The sequence below is a fragment of the Rhinolophus ferrumequinum genome, chromosome 21, assembly GCF_004115265.2.
Source record: "Rhinolophus ferrumequinum isolate MPI-CBG mRhiFer1 chromosome 21, mRhiFer1_v1.p, whole genome shotgun sequence".
In the NCBI taxonomy this organism is placed as follows: domain Eukaryota; kingdom Metazoa; phylum Chordata; class Mammalia; order Chiroptera; family Rhinolophidae; genus Rhinolophus; species Rhinolophus ferrumequinum.
The window spans coordinates 3,349,421-3,367,949 of NC_046304.1; the positions used below are offsets into that span (position 1 = coordinate 3,349,421).

At 35.6% G+C, this 18,529-nt stretch overlaps 1 protein-coding gene across 2 annotated transcripts in view; it reads right to left on the bottom strand.

Annotated features, from left to right (window-relative positions):
• Nucleotides 1-18,529, bottom strand: part of ULK2 (unc-51 like autophagy activating kinase 2) — an 89,095-nt gene that overhangs the window by 42,688 nt on the left and 27,878 nt on the right. For both annotated transcript variants that reach the window (XM_033090096.1, XM_033090097.1), the window contains 5 exons: nt 18,246-18,328; nt 14,869-14,916; nt 14,427-14,515; nt 10,393-10,564; nt 206-266 (listed from right to left, as the gene is read on the bottom strand). In XM_033090096.1, the coding sequence (XP_032945987.1) occupies nt 206-266; nt 10,393-10,564; nt 14,427-14,515; nt 14,869-14,916; nt 18,246-18,328 (453 nt within the window). The remainder of the gene's footprint in view (nt 1-205; nt 267-10,392; nt 10,565-14,426; nt 14,516-14,868; nt 14,917-18,245; nt 18,329-18,529) is intronic.

Here is an 18,529-nt window from a genome sequence, read left to right on the forward strand (position 1 = left end):
TTTACTGAACTGTAAACTTAAAAATGGTTATTAAGATGCCAGGCTTTATGTTTTTTTGGGTTTTCTTACCACAAAATTAAAAAAAGAAAAGATAAATTGTGAAACAAAATAAACTTTAGAATCAAGAACACAACGTTCTATAACTTTACTCACAAAAAAACCCCAAAATATGAAAAATCTTTTTTTTAATTATATGTAAACATACCCTCCACACACCAAGAACTCATTTGAAGCTCGTCTGCCAGCAGTTCCCATTGGCATATCATCTAAAACAAAAAGAGAAAAATACAGTCAATTCTGCTATACCACCAGCTTAAAAAATGTAAATTATTCCTACATGATTCTTAGGAAACAATTTGAGAATGACCATTTGCTTAAGTAGAATTTCATGCATGAATAACAATAGGTGAACACAGAACATTGCACCCAGCTGAATTCATAGGCTGCAACCCTTTCAATGCCCACTTCTATAAGCAAATACCAGGTCTTTTCAAGGTAAAGTGTCATATTTACTGCAGTATTTACATATTTCTTCACCATTTAACATGTGCAAAAATTGTGCCACTGTTTTATCATGTTCCTTTTAATGTGTCACTGACAAAGGTTTTGAGCGTTGTACCCCTAATCCCAATTTACACATAAACTCTGTGATTTTTACTAGACAGTTTTGCAGGTTGTGGTGATTTTTAGGAATGTGTATATCACATTCTAGCACAACTGACTGAACAAAGTCCACTTCTCTCCTGCATAACACTCTCCTGGGTCTTGCTGGGTTGTTGTCATGGAAGCTGGGGCCTCTTTGACATGCCACAGGCCATCTTCACCTACTCCGCCTTCATTTGTATATGGGAAGAGTGGAGCTCAGAAGGGGGACCCCTCATTCCTTGTCACTGTTATATCCATTACATCACATTGCCCGTGTGATTTTAAATGGCTATAAAAGTATCATTAATATGTGTTGATGTGAAATCACAGTGTTGACCAAATAATATAATTTTTAAAAAAAAACTTATTTATTTTAAGTGATTTTATTTTATTTTAAGTGATTTTTATTTTATTTATTTTAACTGATGGTCTAGGACCCATCAGTTCCAAGTCAAGTAGTTTTTTTCAATCTAGTTGTGGAGGGAGCAGCTGACAGTGGCCCATGTGGGGATAGAACTGGCAACCTTGTTGTTAAGAGCACCGCACTCTGACCAACTGAGCTAACCGGCTACCCAAATAATATAAATTTTAAAAAATAAAATAAACTATGCTGCTAACCTATGCTCAAAAGGGGAGGGGGGATCAAAAATATCCCTTTGAGTAGCCTCAAATTGGAATTTAGAAATACATTTATTTTGGCAAATCTCAGGTTCCCGCTCTTATAAAGCAATAATGTCAGGGAGTGATATGAGGTGTAAAGAAAAATAAATAAGGATAAGGGGATAAACAAAAGTGGGACAAGGAAGCTCAGTCAATTTTAAAGACAATAGCTGCCCACAGGACAATGGGAGGACACAGGGTAGACAGTGTACAGAGACTGAAGCTGGATTTCACTAAGTGAACTTCATTTCGTGGCTTTGAGTTTGAAACCATACATAATTATGAAACGAAACTAAATCAAAAGAAAAGAATAATCCCTAGGAATCAAAAGTAAAACAAAGCAAAGGAACCTAACCATACATCAATTTGGTAGCATAATAACCTAAAGTGCATTATTTCAAGAGACTGAAACTCAGTAATTTGATAGGACATTCCTACGGACAAAAAGACCCACAAAAAGTTTCTAAATGTTGTTTTAGTAATCATATTGTTAATGTGATACCATATTGCTATTTTGAAACTATAGGGAAAGAGAGAAAAGAGCCTAAACTTACCAGGGCAAGAAGAACAGAAAAGTCAACAGCCACAAAAACTTGGAAGTTAGAAAGTTAATGTAAGTGGTATTTGACCTAGCAGACCCAAGAAGATAGAACCCTTAGGCAAGCAGAAATAAAGCCCAGAAGTAAACCAATTTATACCAGATTTCCAAAAGTCTGAGTAATTAGCAGTACCAGGTGACTTTCAAAATGGCATTGAGGGCAGGACTGAAAGGATTATTTTAAAGTCAATTTGGAAGCAGTTAGAATTTTATATCCTTTCCCTAGCTCTATGCAGATAGGCAACACCCATTCCCCCACTACAAGAAAAGAATGCATGTTTATTATACCTGGGACAGAATAAAACAGAAGGTCTCTACTGCAGAACACCAGGCAGAGATGAAGACAGCAGTATATAGTGAGAAATGGTTGTGGAGAAAGGAGATTAGTAAGAGAAATTTTACACACTGACTATTGAGACCTCCAGGCTTTTCCCCATTTGGCTCATTCCTATGGTATCAGGTATATACTCTTTAGGCAGAAGAGTGGCTGAGTCATCTCTGGGGGATCTGCGAAGCACCCCCAAAAGGAAGCAGTCCAAGTCAGTGACTCAGCTGTATTATCCATGCAGAGGCTCACTATCTGTAAGACCTACCATATACAGACTCTTCAAACGTTTTAATTTTCCATTCTTAATTATGAGCAAACAACAATCATCAAATATCCAAGGAAAAAATCTAATGTGAAAACCAGACTCCAAAACAAACTAGTGGGGAAAAAAAGAACTAAAATGTATCTCAAGGAACAGTTAAATATATGCATTTAATGTCCTCAAATATAAAACAAAATAATGCACCCTAAAGTAAGAACAATAATATTCAGAGGGAGGCAAAAAGAGCTTCCGAAAATTCAAAATATGAGAGCATAAATGAAAAACTCAACGGAAAAGTTAGAAGAAAACATTTAAAAAAATTTCCCTAAAACTATAGCAGGAAGGCAAAAACATGAAAAATCAGACAAAAAAAGATAAAATCAGAGAAGGGTATTCAGGTATTTGTTATATTATTATTTTTAAATTGTAGAGATGTTTTAAATGTGTTATAAGGGTCTTCCAGTTCCTAATTTCCCATGTAAGGAACTTGAAAATCGGCATTCCATCTTAACAAGCAAAAAGCTGAAAAGATTGAAAAATCAACAACTCTTCTTGGATCGAAAAGACAGGGGAGGACCAGGACAAACCAATGCCCCCAAGATTGGAGAAACAGACATGCAAATACAGGGAGGTCTGGCTTACCTGAGAAGAGACTCACCAGCAGAAACCTCCTTGGAAATCAGAGCCAGGACAGAAAAGCCTGAACCATAACTGACATTCTGCTGGAGTCTCGGTGCAGATAACTCTGAGTTAAAAACTCCAGGAGGACCCAGAGAGAGGCTCACAATATCATCAGATTTACCTCCAGGAGCTTGATCAGATTCTCAAAGTAAATATCAGAGAAAAATCCATTCCTGCTTCCAGCAGGGCGATGGGAAAGAAAATATTTTTAAGTATGTCAGCATTCTGATCTTAACAAGACCTGGCCTCAGGGGTAACTAGTTAATCAGAGGTTAATCTGCTCAAGTTAAGCTCGGAGCCTAACTGACCTGGGGGAAAGGAAGTACCCAACTCCAGCCCCCACTAGCCATCCTGTGCCAGGAAACTGGAAAATATTTGTGAAGTTCAGACCAGACGCTCACTAAAAGACTGAGACCTAACCATACACCTAGAAATGCTGCCCCTCCCCCACAACTCACCACTACATTACTAAAGGCCTATCTACAGCAGTTCCTTTCACCAGGTACCTCATGTAAAGCTATCAAGAAAAAATTACAAGGCATACCAAAAAGCAAAAACACAATCGGAAGAGACAAAGTATGAGAACCAGATATGGCCTGGATGTTAATGTTATCAGACAAGGAATTTAAAACTGTGGTTGATACGCTAAGGGCTCTAATGGAAAAATTAGACAGCATGTAAGAACAGATGGGCAATATAAGCAGAGAGATGGAAATCCTAAAAATGAACCAAAAAGGCTAGACTAAAAACAACAAGACTGTAACAGAAATGATGGGCTTATTAGTAGACTGCAGGCAGAGGAAAGAATCTGAGCTAAAAAACACATCAACAGAATCCTTGAAAACCAAAAAAATAAAGAGAAAAAAGACTTAACCAGAACAGAGTATCCAAGGTCTGTGGGATAACTACACAACACAAAGTGTAACATATGAGCAATGCGATTACCAGAAGGAGAATAAAGAAAGAAAGTAACAGAAGGAAATATCTGAAACAATAATGACTGAGAATTTCCCCCAAATTAATGTCAGACACCAAGCCACAGATCCAGGAAGCTCAGAGAACACCAAACAGGATAAACGCCTACAACAACTATATGCATGACTACATTCTGAGAAATGTGTGGTTAGGTGATTTCGGCATTGTGCAAACATCATAGAGCCCACTTACACAACCCTAGATGGTGTACCCACTACACACCTAAGTATGTGGTATATATCCTATTACTCTGTGAGGGAAGAAAAATAATTTTCCCTCTAGCTCTTCTGGGTTCTTGGCTAAGACATCCCTGTAATAAAAGACAGATTCACAGGAGAAAAACAAACAAGTTTAATAACAACATATATCTCCTGTATACCTGGGAGAGACCCAGGAAAACTGAGTAACTCACCAAAGTGGCTGAAGCCACCATCTTATATAGGTACCATCTTCAGCTGGAGACAAAAGAAAATTTGTGGGGTGGGAGGAGTCAGTTATGGGAGGTGACCAAGAAAAGCACAGTCAACAAAGGTAAGGTTGTTGTGCAGATTTAAGTCCTTATCTTCTGCACTGATAAGAGTTCCTGGAGATAAGATCATCCCCCTCCTACCTGACATGCCAGGGAGACAACTTTACAAATGGAGCTTTCCCTTACAAATGTAAATAGCTTTTACAGAGCGTAACTTCTATTTGGTTTTCAGAACTTCTCCCATGTCTGTTGTTTCTTAAAATTAACAGCCTAAAATAATCCTTATACAAAAGAGACATACTTTGAGGTGACAAATTCTGTTGCCTTACAGTTACTAGATACAGTTACTAGTATACGCTAAGGGCTCTAATGGAAAAATTAGACAGCATGCAAGAACAGATGGACAATATAAGCAGAGAGATGGAAATCCTAAAAATGAACCAAAAAGGCTAGACTAAAGGATAAAAACTAACTAAAGGATAAAAACCTGTACAGCATGTTATTGTACACTGTAGGCAATTGTAATACACAATGGCACTTATTTAACGCATTGTGCTAAGACATCATAATGGCTAAGACATTGACAGGCAACAGGAATTTTTCAGATCCATTAAAATCTTAGGGCCCACGTAGGTATATGTGGTCCACCACTGACCAAAACAACAAAATGTGGTGCATGACTGTATACCTAGGCATATCATTTTCAAATAACAGAAAATCAAAAATAAAGAAAAAATCCTGAAAAATGCCAGGGAAAATGAACACTATACCTATAGAAGAACAAAGATAAAAACTACATCTATTTCTCCTCAGAAACCATGCAAGCAAGAAGAGTGGAGTGAAATATTTAATATTGAGAGAAATAAACCACCAACTTAGAAAAGTTGTACCTTGAAAAATTATCCTTCAAAAGTGAAGGAAAAATAAAAGATTTTCTCAGGCAAATAAAAATTGAGGGAATTTGTTGCCATTACATTGGCCTTGCAAGAAATGTTGAAAGAAGTTCTTTAGAGAGAAGGAAAATAACATAGGTCAGGAAATCAGATCTACAAAAAGAAAGGAAGAACACTAAAGAGGAAATAAGTGAAAGTAAAATAAAAACTTTTATTTTTCTTATTTTTAAATGATCGAACAGATAACCGTTTTTTCAAAATAATAACAATGTATTCAGTTATGTATGCTTACGTAAATATCTTATGTGTACATATATATTTATGAATGCTTATATATAAGCAAAATTAATAACAGCAATGATACAAGGGACAGGAGGAAGGAATGAGGATTATTTTGTTATTGTAATGTACAGTACCCTTGAAGTAGTCTAGTGTTATTTGAAAGGGGACTATAAATATGCATTGCAAATTCTAGGGCAACCACTAAAAAAAGTTTTAAGAAGTATAATTGATACGCTAAGAAAAGAAAAGACATGAAATAATAAATTCTCAATTAGAAGAAAAGGCAGAAAAAGAGTGGAAGACAAAAATAGAAACAAAGAACAAGGACAATGAATAGAAAAATGTGACAAATATGGTAGATATTAATTTAACTACATCAACAATCATGTTTAACATCAATGCTCTAACTGTTCCAAAAGACAAGGATTTCAGAGTGGATCAAAACAATGACCCAACTACATGTTGTCTACAAGAAACTCAAGTTAAAACATAAAGACACATATAGATTAAAAGTAAATGGATGGAAAAAAATAGACCATGCTAGCTAACATTCATCAAAAAGAAGCAGGAATAGCTATATTAATTTCAGACAGAGGAGACTTCAAACTAAGAAAAGTTATCAGAGATAAAGAAGGGCATTACATAATGATACAATCATATTTACATAAATATAAATTCATCAAGAAGACATAACAATTCTTAACATGTATGCCCCTAACAACAGAGTCAAACCATGTAAGGCAAAAACTGATAGAACTGCAAGGACAAACAGATGAATCCACTATTAGAGTTGGAGACTTCAACAACCCTCCCTCAAAAATGGACAGATCCAGCAGACAGAAAATCAGGAAGGACATAGCTGAACTCAGTAACACCTAAATAGAATTGACATCCATAGATTACTTCATCAACAACAGCAGAATACACATTTTTTTTCAAACTCACATGGAACATTCACCAAGACAGACTACAGTCTGGACCATAAAACAGACCTTAACAAATTTGAAAGAATAAAAATCATACAATGTCTGCTCTCAGATCACAATGGAACGAAACTAGAAAATAATTAACAGATAACTGGAAATTCCAAAATATGTGGAAATTAAACAACACACTTCTAAATAACACATGGGTCAAAGAACAAATCTCAAAAAAAATTTTAAATATTCTGAACTAAATGAAAATGAAAATACAACTCATCAAAATTTGTGGGAAACAGCAAAAGCAGTGCTTAAAGGGCAATTTATAGCGTTGAATGCACATATTAGAAAACAAAAAAAGCTCTGAACTCAATAATCTAACTTTCTACTTTAGGAAACTAGAAAAAGAAGAGCAAATTGAATCCAAAGTACACAGAATAAAGAAATAAGAATTAGAGCAGAAATCAATGAAACTGAAAATAGGAAATCAATAAAATCAACAAAACCAAAAGTTGGTTCTTTGAAAAGATCAAAAAAAATCAATAAACTTCTAGCCAGTCTAACTAAGAAAATAAAGAGAGGAGACACAGACTGTTAATATCAGAAATGAAAAAGGGGTCATCACTATAGATCCCACTGAAATTAAAAAGATAATTAAGGACTACTAGGAACAACTCTATGCCCACAAATTTGATAACCTAAATGAAATGCTCCAATTCTGTGAAATACACAATTTGCCAAACTCACACATGGAGAAATAGACAATATAAATAGGTCTATATGTATCAAAGAAATTAAGTAAATAATTAATGACCTTCCAAAATAGAAAGCACCAGGCCCAGATGTATTCTTTGGTGAATTCTACCAAACATTTAAGGAAAAAAATTGTACCAAATCTCTATCTACAATCTCTTTCAGAGAACAGAAACAGAGGAAATCCTTTCTAATTCATTCTATGAGGCCAGCATTAGCATTACCCTAATACCAAATCCAGACAAAGAGATTACAGGAAAAGGAAACTACCAATAGCTCTCTTGAACACAGATGCAAAAATCTTCAACAAAATATTACCAAAGTGAATCCAATAATGTAGAAAAAGAATTAGACATCATGACCAAATGGGAATTACCCCAGATATGCAAGGCTGTTTCAACATTTAAAAATCAATTAATGTAATCTATCACATCAATAGACTAAAAAGGAAAAAGTCACATGATCATATCAATAGATGCAGAAAAAGCATTTGACAAAATCCAACATTCACATTTATGATAAAAATTCTTGATAAACTAGAAATAGAGGGGACCTGTCTGAATGTGGTAAAGAATATATACAAAAAGCTACAGCTAATATCATCCTTAATGGTAAGAAACTCAGTTTTCCCACTAAAATCAGGTGAAAAGGCAAGAGTGTCTTATCTCACCACTCCTTTTCAGCACTGCACTGGAAGTCCTTGCTAATGCAATAGGTCAAAAAAAGGAAGTGAAAGGTATACAGGTTGGGAAGGTAGATATAAAATGACTGCTGTTTGCACATGACATGACTGTCTATGTAAAAAAAGTCTGAACGAACTGACAAGAAAACTCCTGGCACTAATAAATGATTATAGCAAGGTTGCAGGATACAAGGTTAATATAAAAAGCCAACTGCTTTCCTATCAACAATGAACAAGTGGCATTTGAAATTAAAAATACAACACCATTTACATTAGCACTCCAAAAAATGAAATACTGAGGTATAAATCTAACAAAATATGTATGTGATTTGAAGAAAACTATAAAACTCTGATGAATGAAATCAAAGAACTAAATAAATGGAGAGATATGCCATGTTCATGAATAGGAAGACAATATATATAAGACAATATATATATAGTTAAGATATCAATTCTTCCCAATTCAACCATTACTCTCCACCCCTCTTTCACAAAGACACAAATATTTAAAAATTATAATATAGATAAATAGACCAATGAATGGAATAGAAAACCTTAAAACAAATGCAATCCTATATGTAAACCTAACAAATTTGGAATTGCATATCTGTGGAGAAAGAACAGACTATTCAATAAATAATGCTGGGATAATTGATAGATCCCTACCTTATTCCATCTACAAAAATGAATTCTAGGTAAAGTTAAATATGAAAAAAAATAATTAAAAAACTTTAGAAGGTGCCATTATAACAGTGGGCAGCATGGCAGAGACTACTAGTTGCCTACAACTTGTTTGCACCAATATTTTATAAAGTTGAAGCTGTATATATCTAGAATATCCACTTGGAAGAAATTCTGGCAAAAGGATATCTGTTATAATACATTTTGAACAGTGAAAAGGCAGAAATAATTCAAGTAACCATCAACAGGGAAATGAATCAACTGTGGTTTAGTGGTACTATAAAATCCAGATATTAAAATGGACTAGATACACATCTAGATATGAATCTATATACGTAGCAAAAATATGAATAAAAAATCAAACTCAGAAACATTCCATATAGCATTTATTTAAAACTAAAACTACAAAAGTATGCTATTTATGGCTATAGGCATCTGTAGAAGTATAAAAATATCTACAAGAATATATCTCTGAGAAGAGTAGGATGAGGAAAGGGACTTTAGCTGTACCTACAGCTTTTTATATCTTTAAAAAAGACATATAAAACAAAATAAATACACATAAATAAAATTGACAAATAAAATTAGCTTAATGGGTGATTTGAGTATCTGCTCAATTATTTTGTCTGAAATAATTCATAATTTTAAAAGGTTGGATACTTTTTTAAATATAGCTACTGTACTGGATGATTTTTAAAGGTAACTCCCAGTTCTTATAGCACTGATCATAAACTGCCACGTACTATTGCTGTGGTGTCCATGTTTTCCCTCCCTAACCAATAAATCCCGAAGTGTGTTAGGTCCAGGGATTATGACCTTCACAACAACTAGCACAGTGTATAACATAAGAAGCTATTAAATAAGTATTTGGTAAACACTAAATAGACCTCTTGATAGAAATTTCTCCAACCATCTGTACCTGTACATAGTCAACTTGATATTATTCAATTATTAATCAAATTTCCAGTTTTTCTGATCTTATTCCTTCACAACCAAACCTACAGTTCCTTCTTTTTTTAATGGTTTTATCTAATTTCTCTTTTTTGTAGGTTTTCTGGTATCCTTCACTATTCCTCAGAACACTGACTTTACTTAGTCAACTTAAATTCATCTCCCTTTATAAAAATTCTTCCTATATATTTATGAAGCTCATTCCTGAATTTATGCCATTATCTTCTGAAGGACATCCAGATTGTTTTAAGACTCCTTTGACTCTTAGATTTTTTTCCAAAAGAGGTCTTCCTTTAATTCCTTTCCTTAAATATAATTTCTCTCATTTTGCTGGTTTCCATATTTCTTTAGGTACAAACAGAATTTGAGATCATTTCCTATAGTTTTCATCTATCTTTATAATCCAAAGTTATTGTTTTATAGAAGATGACAGCAGATTTTAGAAACGTTGGTATATAATTCTGGGAATTCAAACAACTAAATAAAATGGCCATGTGAAAAGGGGCTGTACACAAGACAGCATGATATAAAGGTTAAGAAAACAAACAAACAAAAAAACACTAGTCAAGTAAATTAAGAAATAGAATGTGTACAAGCAGAAAAGATTCTCACATGAGTGGTCTGACGAGATGTTGTGTGGAACCAAAACAAAGTCATCCGTGTCACAAGAAGAGTTCTTGCTACTAGTACTGGCAGAGTCTTTGGACACTTGTAGGTAGTTGGGAGGACCCAGTGGTGGGGAGGATAAGTTTTCTTCCTGAATATGCTGCATATCTGGAAGGGACTAAAATTAACAACATAAAATTAAAACTGGCCTAATAATAAAGTGCAAGTCAGAACAGCCATTAGACTAAAGAATTTTTTTTTCCATAAAAGTGGGCATAAAGTTCAATTCCATCTAAAATCTCAAAAAAATCTCTTTGGAAAATCTTTCCCTTAGAAAAGCACAGTTCCAAATGTCTTTGAATAAAGACTTCTTAAATGTTTTCCAAAAGTGACACTTAAAATAGTATCATACCACTTATCACATGTGCCTGTCTGCCTCTCCTGAAATTTTTGAGAAGGTGAGTTTTTATCATATTAACATCCCCAGTTTCAGCTCGAGGCCTGCCAAAGCAGATACTCAATAATTGTTCACTTAATGACTAAAACAAAATGTCCCAAAACTTTAATGACATCCTACACACACACACAGTTTTAAATTTCCAATGAAGAAAACATTATAAACAGCAAAGCAAGAAACTATATTATGTAAAAAACTAAATAAGTCAATAAAAATAACTGCATTTAGCCTAGAGATTTATTTACCCTCACAGAAAGAATGATTTTCAAAACTTACAGGTGTGGGTGTATTCCTTTGTTTTTCTTTTGTTAGGGGGAGGAGCTGGTTTGTGGAGATAGGACAGGAAGGGAAGGGAAGCATATAAATATATTTAAACAAATACTTAGGCATAAGTAGCCATTTATCTTTTGGCACTTGCCTAGTTCAAGGCCTCCAGTGACAACTCTAATTTAATGTCTTGATTATACAATGGTTTTCTAAAACAATGAACTGTGTTAAATCCCCATTACCCTGTTTAACTTTTGTTTCTATTGAAGACAAGAAAAAATACTACATAATGTTCTTTAAAACCAACTCTTAAATACCCAATTCATTGCTGGTGCTCCTCTGAATGTCACTGTGCAATTAAATCAGTTTCAAATCTCAATCACTTCTTTTTATGCATTTGTGCATATACATGACGTGAAATCTCCTGCTCTCTTTTTGAAGAGAACTTACATCTCAAAGTTATAAAGGGAAAGGAAGATGGAAGGACTAACTTTACTGAACACCACCTATGGGCTAGGCACAGTTAAGAACTTTCCATGTATTATCTAACTTTAGCCCCATTCTGAAATCCATTTCATTCTTAAATAAACAAAACTCAGAAGATTAGGAAATTTGCCCAAGATCACACAACTGAAAAGTAGTCGAGTTTAGATGTGATTCCCAGTATACACGTATACACAATTTCTTTCCAGTGGCTCAGGCAGAAACTTTCTGAATATCTTCCTCTGCTATTTATAAAATTATCTGCATCCACAACCATCTTGGTGCTACTCCTTGCATTCAAAGCTAATCTCTACTCCTGTGTTCTAATTCCATTAGCCTCCACCTCCAAGGACCTAGATCAACTCCCCTCTGCTCCTGACACTTTCATCTTCTCTCTTTAGTCTAGCTTTTTCTCCTCCAAACATAAACATATTTTTCTCACATTTCAAATCCCTGAAACCCTCTCAATTACGGTCTTCTCTCACTTCTTCACAGTGCTTCTTGAAATTATTTTCACTGCAGTGTAAGAAATTATCTTACACTGTATTTGTAAGGGATACAAATTCCTCACCTCCCATGTATCCCTGTGGATTGTGGTAGGTTACCACAATCCATTTTCTGCCTTCAACCCTCCAATAAAATTGCCTTTATTAAGCTTACCAATAACTCTCATTGCCAAGTCCTGTGGACACTTCCTCTATTCCTTAAGTTTCTTGAATTCTCTGCTGTACCTGCAGCACTGTGTACCATTCTTTTCTTGACACTCTACCCCTTTATTCAATGACCCTGCTCTCTCTCTTGCTTTTCCTCCTACTTCTTAGTCTCTTTTGTGGGTATCTGCTTCTCATTTGCCCCTTAAAGGACAGGAGTAGAGTATGGAATTCCCTGAGGTGCCACACTGGAACCTCTACTCCTCATACTTTTTATACTGATCCCAACGACCATATTCACCCTACCTTCAAGCATCTACCTATGCTTCCTCTCTCCCTCCTGCATCTCCTCACTCGTCCTGTCAGCACTGCATTCTGCTCTTCCCCAAAGCCTAGCTCCTGTTTTGCTCTCCTTTTCAATGCCATCTCATCCAGCAAAGAACTCCAACATGCTCTCTCCAGTCAAAGTAATTTCCAGCTCAATGTCCCTCCTGCTGGTCCACTCTTTCTCACCCCTTGGTCATTCTACCATCCCACAGGCTTCTTTATTCTTGCTCTCCCAAACCTCTTCCACAATCAAATCCTTCCCTGTTCTTTCTCTAGCACAAGCTTTGCTTTCTATATTATGTATCACATTGCATAAAATACATACTTCATAACAATACCTACAGTTTGTCAAGTACTCACTGTGGCTAGGCGCCTGGCACATATTACCACATTTTGCCCTTCAAGCAAAGGTTAACTAGACCAAAGCTACAGATGAGGAAGCCAGTGTCCAGCTCTGGAGCTGGCTTGCCCAATGTTACAGAGGGAGCAAGCAGCAGGACCAGCACTGAAGTTCTGCTGGCTCCAAATAAAGCCTATGGTCTTTCCATGTCAATACACTTCCTCTACATTTATCCCCAATCATTCCAAATCCAGTGTTTTGTATAGTATTCCAAACTAAAACAGGAAATATACAACGCTTGATTTTCCTCTTAGTTTTTTAAATTCACAGGGATATAATGTCTTATTAGCCCACCTGCTTTTTCTAATGTAGCTTGAGTCTGCAGTGTTGTGCACAAAGGTTTCTGGCTAGTTTTAAGACTCGTCTGCTTGTAATAGGCTTATTAGCATCTGCTTTGGCTATGGGCTATTAGATTTCCATGGAAAATAATAATAATAATAGCAGTTGCCACTTCCTGAGTATAAGTGCTTCTTGCGCATTTATACTTTTAAAACCCCACGAAGTAGGTAAATAAGTCACTTTATATATGAGAAACAGGCTAAGAGAGATTAAGTCACTTATCCTGGTTAACATAGCAAGTAAGGATTGTGGAAGCTCCCAAGCCCCGTTCATTTAAACCTCAGAGGGGCCTCAACCTGCTAATCATACAATCACCTCCTTTCATGGCTCCCCCACCCTTTTTCCAGAATTCAAGAAATTCATGTTGCCAGGATAATCTGGAAAATACAATAGCTGACACAAGAGCCCTTGGACCTTTAGCTTGTAGAGAAGCCTCAAGATCACAACCCTGCAACAGATTTGAGGGAAGAGTGAGTTTAGAAAAGTACAGTGGTGGGTAAAGTAAGACCCTAGAGGAGTAGAGTAGGAATAAGTAGTGCCAGAAGTAACCAGAAGTTCTCAGGATCAGGAAGAGGCACTGAGACTAGAGGGAGACAGCCATAGAGGAAATGGCTTGGGAACCTCAATGGCAGGAAGAAGTTCGAGCGGAATAACCGTACAGGGCCAGTAATCATGATTAAGGGAATCTAAAGTCAGTGGAATCTGACTCAAGGGTCCCTCTTCCACCATTGGAAATTCTATGTACAATAAATATCCACACTGTCTATGACATTCAGGTAAAATATGCATTGCCTATCCACCTGTAAGAGGTACTCTGTTTGCGAGTATCATCCTTACCAACCCCGACAGGGCATGAAAAGGTGAGAGTACCATACTCACTGTTCAGAGGAAAACAGCCCAAAGAGGTGACATTTCTTGCTGTAGCTTACACAGCTAAATAAGGGCAGAGGTCCAAACCTAGGTCCATCTGACCCAACAATGTTCTTCCCATAAGCCTCAGCTGCACTAGTAAACACTATACATAAAAAGAATATCCACAATGTATCTGCAGGCTCCGTTTGTGAACAGATGCGATAGCACTAACTCTGAAATCATTTTTAATAAAACCAGAACTTACTGGTGGAGAGGCAAAACGACAAGGTGGAGAGCTGCCACAGGAGCTTCCAGACACAGAGCCAGTATACGTGGGCACAGGGACTGGGCAGGCTGCGGGAAGAAACAAATGAAGAGACACACCACTTTGAGTTCAAGTACATGACTTGGCTAATACAAAAACCTGTTAAAACTACCACATCTTTGTTTGTGTTGATCCAAAATTCATATTCTCCTACTTATTACAGCTCCCATGGATGAAACTAAAAATGTAGCAATTGTTAGAACTATTTCAACTTGGGTTTGGAAGAAAGAACTGTTATTAATAAACACAACTACAGGTATTTAAGAAAAGCTCAATAAAATCTTAAGAAGCACAAAAAAAATTAATTTTGCAATACAAAATACTAATTTTTCGTTAAGCTTATATTCACTCTTTAGTAAAAATGCAAAAAGTGGGTACTCACATTTTTTTATTGGAACTTGCTCAAGAAAGGGATGGCTAAAAAATGTTTCTGTAATGAAAAATGAGAATGCAACCTTGAAACTGACATGGACTAGCAGACAGGTTAATCTACTAGGTCAATGTAGTCAACATAATGTCCTTGATATCATAAACAATTATTAACTAACTTCTTTATGTTGCTTCCATTTCTTTTAAATGTAAAAGGATATTATTTTTATTAATCATCCATAAAAACTGTCAAATTTTAAGTAACTCAATGAAAAATTTTAAATAATTGTGAATTTTCAAAACATCCATTATCAACACCACACATCCTGAGTTAACTGAAGTAGACATGCTCTCTGTGTGTACCATCCTCAGGCAGACAACCCCATGTTGTACTGTACTGTGACCAGGCCTTTGGTAAGCGTATTTTTGAACTATGGCTGTTCAGTGTGTTCTAAGAGGAAATCCAGGTAACTGATTTGTACAATAAATCCTATTCTTCTATCCCAGAAGAAGTATTCCTGCAGTTTGTTTCACATTTTTTTAAACCGTTAATTTAATTTCTTCACTATCCACCAAGAACAAAAGCTACACAATAAGTCTGCTAATTAAACAAGTAGGTGAGTACACAATAGTTCATTATTTTACTTTCTTTATTTTCCTATAGATGTAAATTATTTTATTATTTCTTTAAAACCCCACAAAGATCATCTCATTTATCATTAAGTCTCTGACTTGTATGATATTAAGTATCACAGAGTAGGCAAGAATAGCACAGCACCAACATGGAACTTATTTGGTAATACAAGATCAGGAATAAACTTAACTCAAATTTAATCTCAATTATCTTCCACTCTGAAGGATCCCATGAGTTTCACTGAAATTAATACCCAAAGCACCTCAAAGTAAATATCAATCACAATACGTGGTAAGGAGTGGAAATGTGGAGGGTTTTTAAGAGAAACCTGAGTTTTCTACCTTAGATATTTTTTAGAACAAAAATTAATATACATATATACATAATTCTAGTGTGACATGTAAGATTTTTTATGTTGACTACCAAAGACATAATAGGGATGAAATAGCAAAGATATAAATAAAGAAATTAGATTAACTGAATGCAAATACTGGGAAACCACCTTCCAAATCAACTGCTACGGCATAGAAGTATATAAATATTTAATATAATCTATAATTTTAAAACTACTACCCATGAGTTTGTTTTGCTGTTGACCCGTATTTTTCATGGTTATAAGGCAACTCTCAGTTTATTCTCTCCCTCTTAAAGATAAAAATATTTACCAACTACATGAACTGAAGTTTAATTCCAATTTTATAAAACTTTAAGAAAATATATATATAGACTATTTCATCTTTCCTTCTATACAGAAACTATTAGAGCTATCATCTACTGAGAACATTACTAGGACAATGAACTGATTGCTTCACATATCAATTCCTTATTTACTCCTCACAAGCTTTTTGCAAGGTATTATCTTCCTTTTATGGATAAGGAAATCATAGTACATAAAGGCCATGTATCTTCTTCAATGTCAAAAGCTCGTAAGTTAAGGGACTAGCATTCAAACCCCCATCTGTCTTATCCAGAAGCTTATGTGGATTTCCGTAATATATATTAATAGACCAAAATTCTGAAATAAATTTTTGCAAATTTCTATTATTACAACTATCACTACAGAAAAAAGTTAAACACTTTTTTTTCCTAAAAATTTGAAGACCAGGGTTAATTTGATAAGTATTTTCATTAAACATGTTTTATGGTTTTTCTGGTCTGACATTTTGAAGTCTTGCTGTTTTTACATAAGATTGGTAAGAACAAGCTAACAAACTATCCCCCAAAGAAAGCTGAGGCCCAAACAGTTTCAAGGATGAATGTTCTTTCAAAATCTTCAAGAACTGGATAATCCCTACAATATTAAACATTTTAAGCTCTTTCATTACAAATAAATTGGTGAAATAGTATTTGAAGAGAGATTATGATAAAGTACTTTGAGGGAAATTTTTAGCTTTAAATGCTTATATTATAAAAGTGGGCTCAAAATCAGTATGAGCTTCCACCTTAAGAATCTAAAATTCTAAGACAGAGGCCATGGCCTCCCAAAGGCACCCACATCCTGCTCTTGCAAAGCCTTGGTGAGAGCCAAGCTGCCACGGAGCACATGTTCATGAGTCACCATATAAGGAGATGCCCCTCCCTGGCTCCCTAAACCCCACTCTTTGAGGTTAGGGACTTTTCTACCAGGATTCTGGGGTGTTTCTCCTCCATTCCTTCTTCCCAGATCTTTCCCCCAAATAGTTCCCCAGCCTAGACCTCTCCTCTGATATCCAAGTGCCTTTTGACATCTAGTACACTTAGATGTCAAATGGCCATCTTAAATTTAACATGTCCAACCTAAACTCCTAATCTTGCCTTCACAGCCTGCTCTGTCTTCATGGTCTGTCCCATCTCTGTAACTGACAACTCTTTATCTTTTTAGTTGCTCAGGCCAAAAATCTTGGAGTCATCTTTGGGTCTTCTCTTCTCTCACACCCCACATCCAATTAATCCATAAATGCCGTTGCCTCTACCTCTAAAAAGATCCAGAAGTGAGTAACTTCTCACCATGTCCATTGCTGTTACCCCAGTCTAAGCTACTTCATCACTCACCAAGGTAACTGCGATCGTCTCCTGATTAGTCTCCCAGCTTCATCCCACTGCCTTCCTGGCCCTCACCACAGTCTGTTCTCAACAAGCAACCAGGCTGATGCTTTTTAAAACATTAGTCATATATACTATTCCTCTGCTCAAAATGCTCCAATCGATCTCCATCACACTTGGAGCAGAAGCCCAAGTCTTTAACTGTTTACATGGTATGCTCCCAGCTCTGGGCATTTGTACTGACTATTCACTCTGCCAGGAAAGCTCTTCCCATTGATATCCACGTGGTTCACCATCTAACATCTGTCAACCAAGTCTTTGTTCAAATGTTACTTTCTCAGAAAGGTCTTCACTGACTACCTTATTTAAAATTTCAATTCCTACCCACTCCCATTTCTCTTCCTTCTTTATATTTTTCCCCACAGTACTTATTACCTTTGAATATAGCATATAATTAGAGTTTATAATTTGTTTGTGTCTCTCCCCCACTAGAATATATACATCATGAGGGCAGGGATTTTGTTTATTACTCTTGTATTATTCTATCCCTCATACCTAGAACACAGCAAGCACTCAATAAATATTTACAAAATAAGTGAAAGAAAAAACAGAAAAAAAGTGAAATTGACTTTCATTTTCTTATGAAACCTCTATATTATCTTTTTTTAAAAAATATATTTTCAGAATACACAGAAATCGAATTAGAAAGCATGCAAAATTTGAAACTTACTTACCAAAGTCCATTCTATCTTTTTGGTTTCTTTGAAGCAAACCCAAAAGGAGATTAGCCAAATAAGGTGATGTTTCTCTGGGGATGCTAAAGGAAAGGAAAAGAAAAACAACCAAAGTGGTGAGTTTATATATATTAACTACACGTTTCTAGGACTCCATCCAAACAAAATGCACAAATGTGTATCCTTTCTCTCTGTCTCTCTCTCTGTCTCTGTCTGTCTGTCTCTGTCTCTCTCTCTCTCTCTTTCTCTCTCTCTTCCTGCCCCTTCCTTCCTTCCCTCCATTA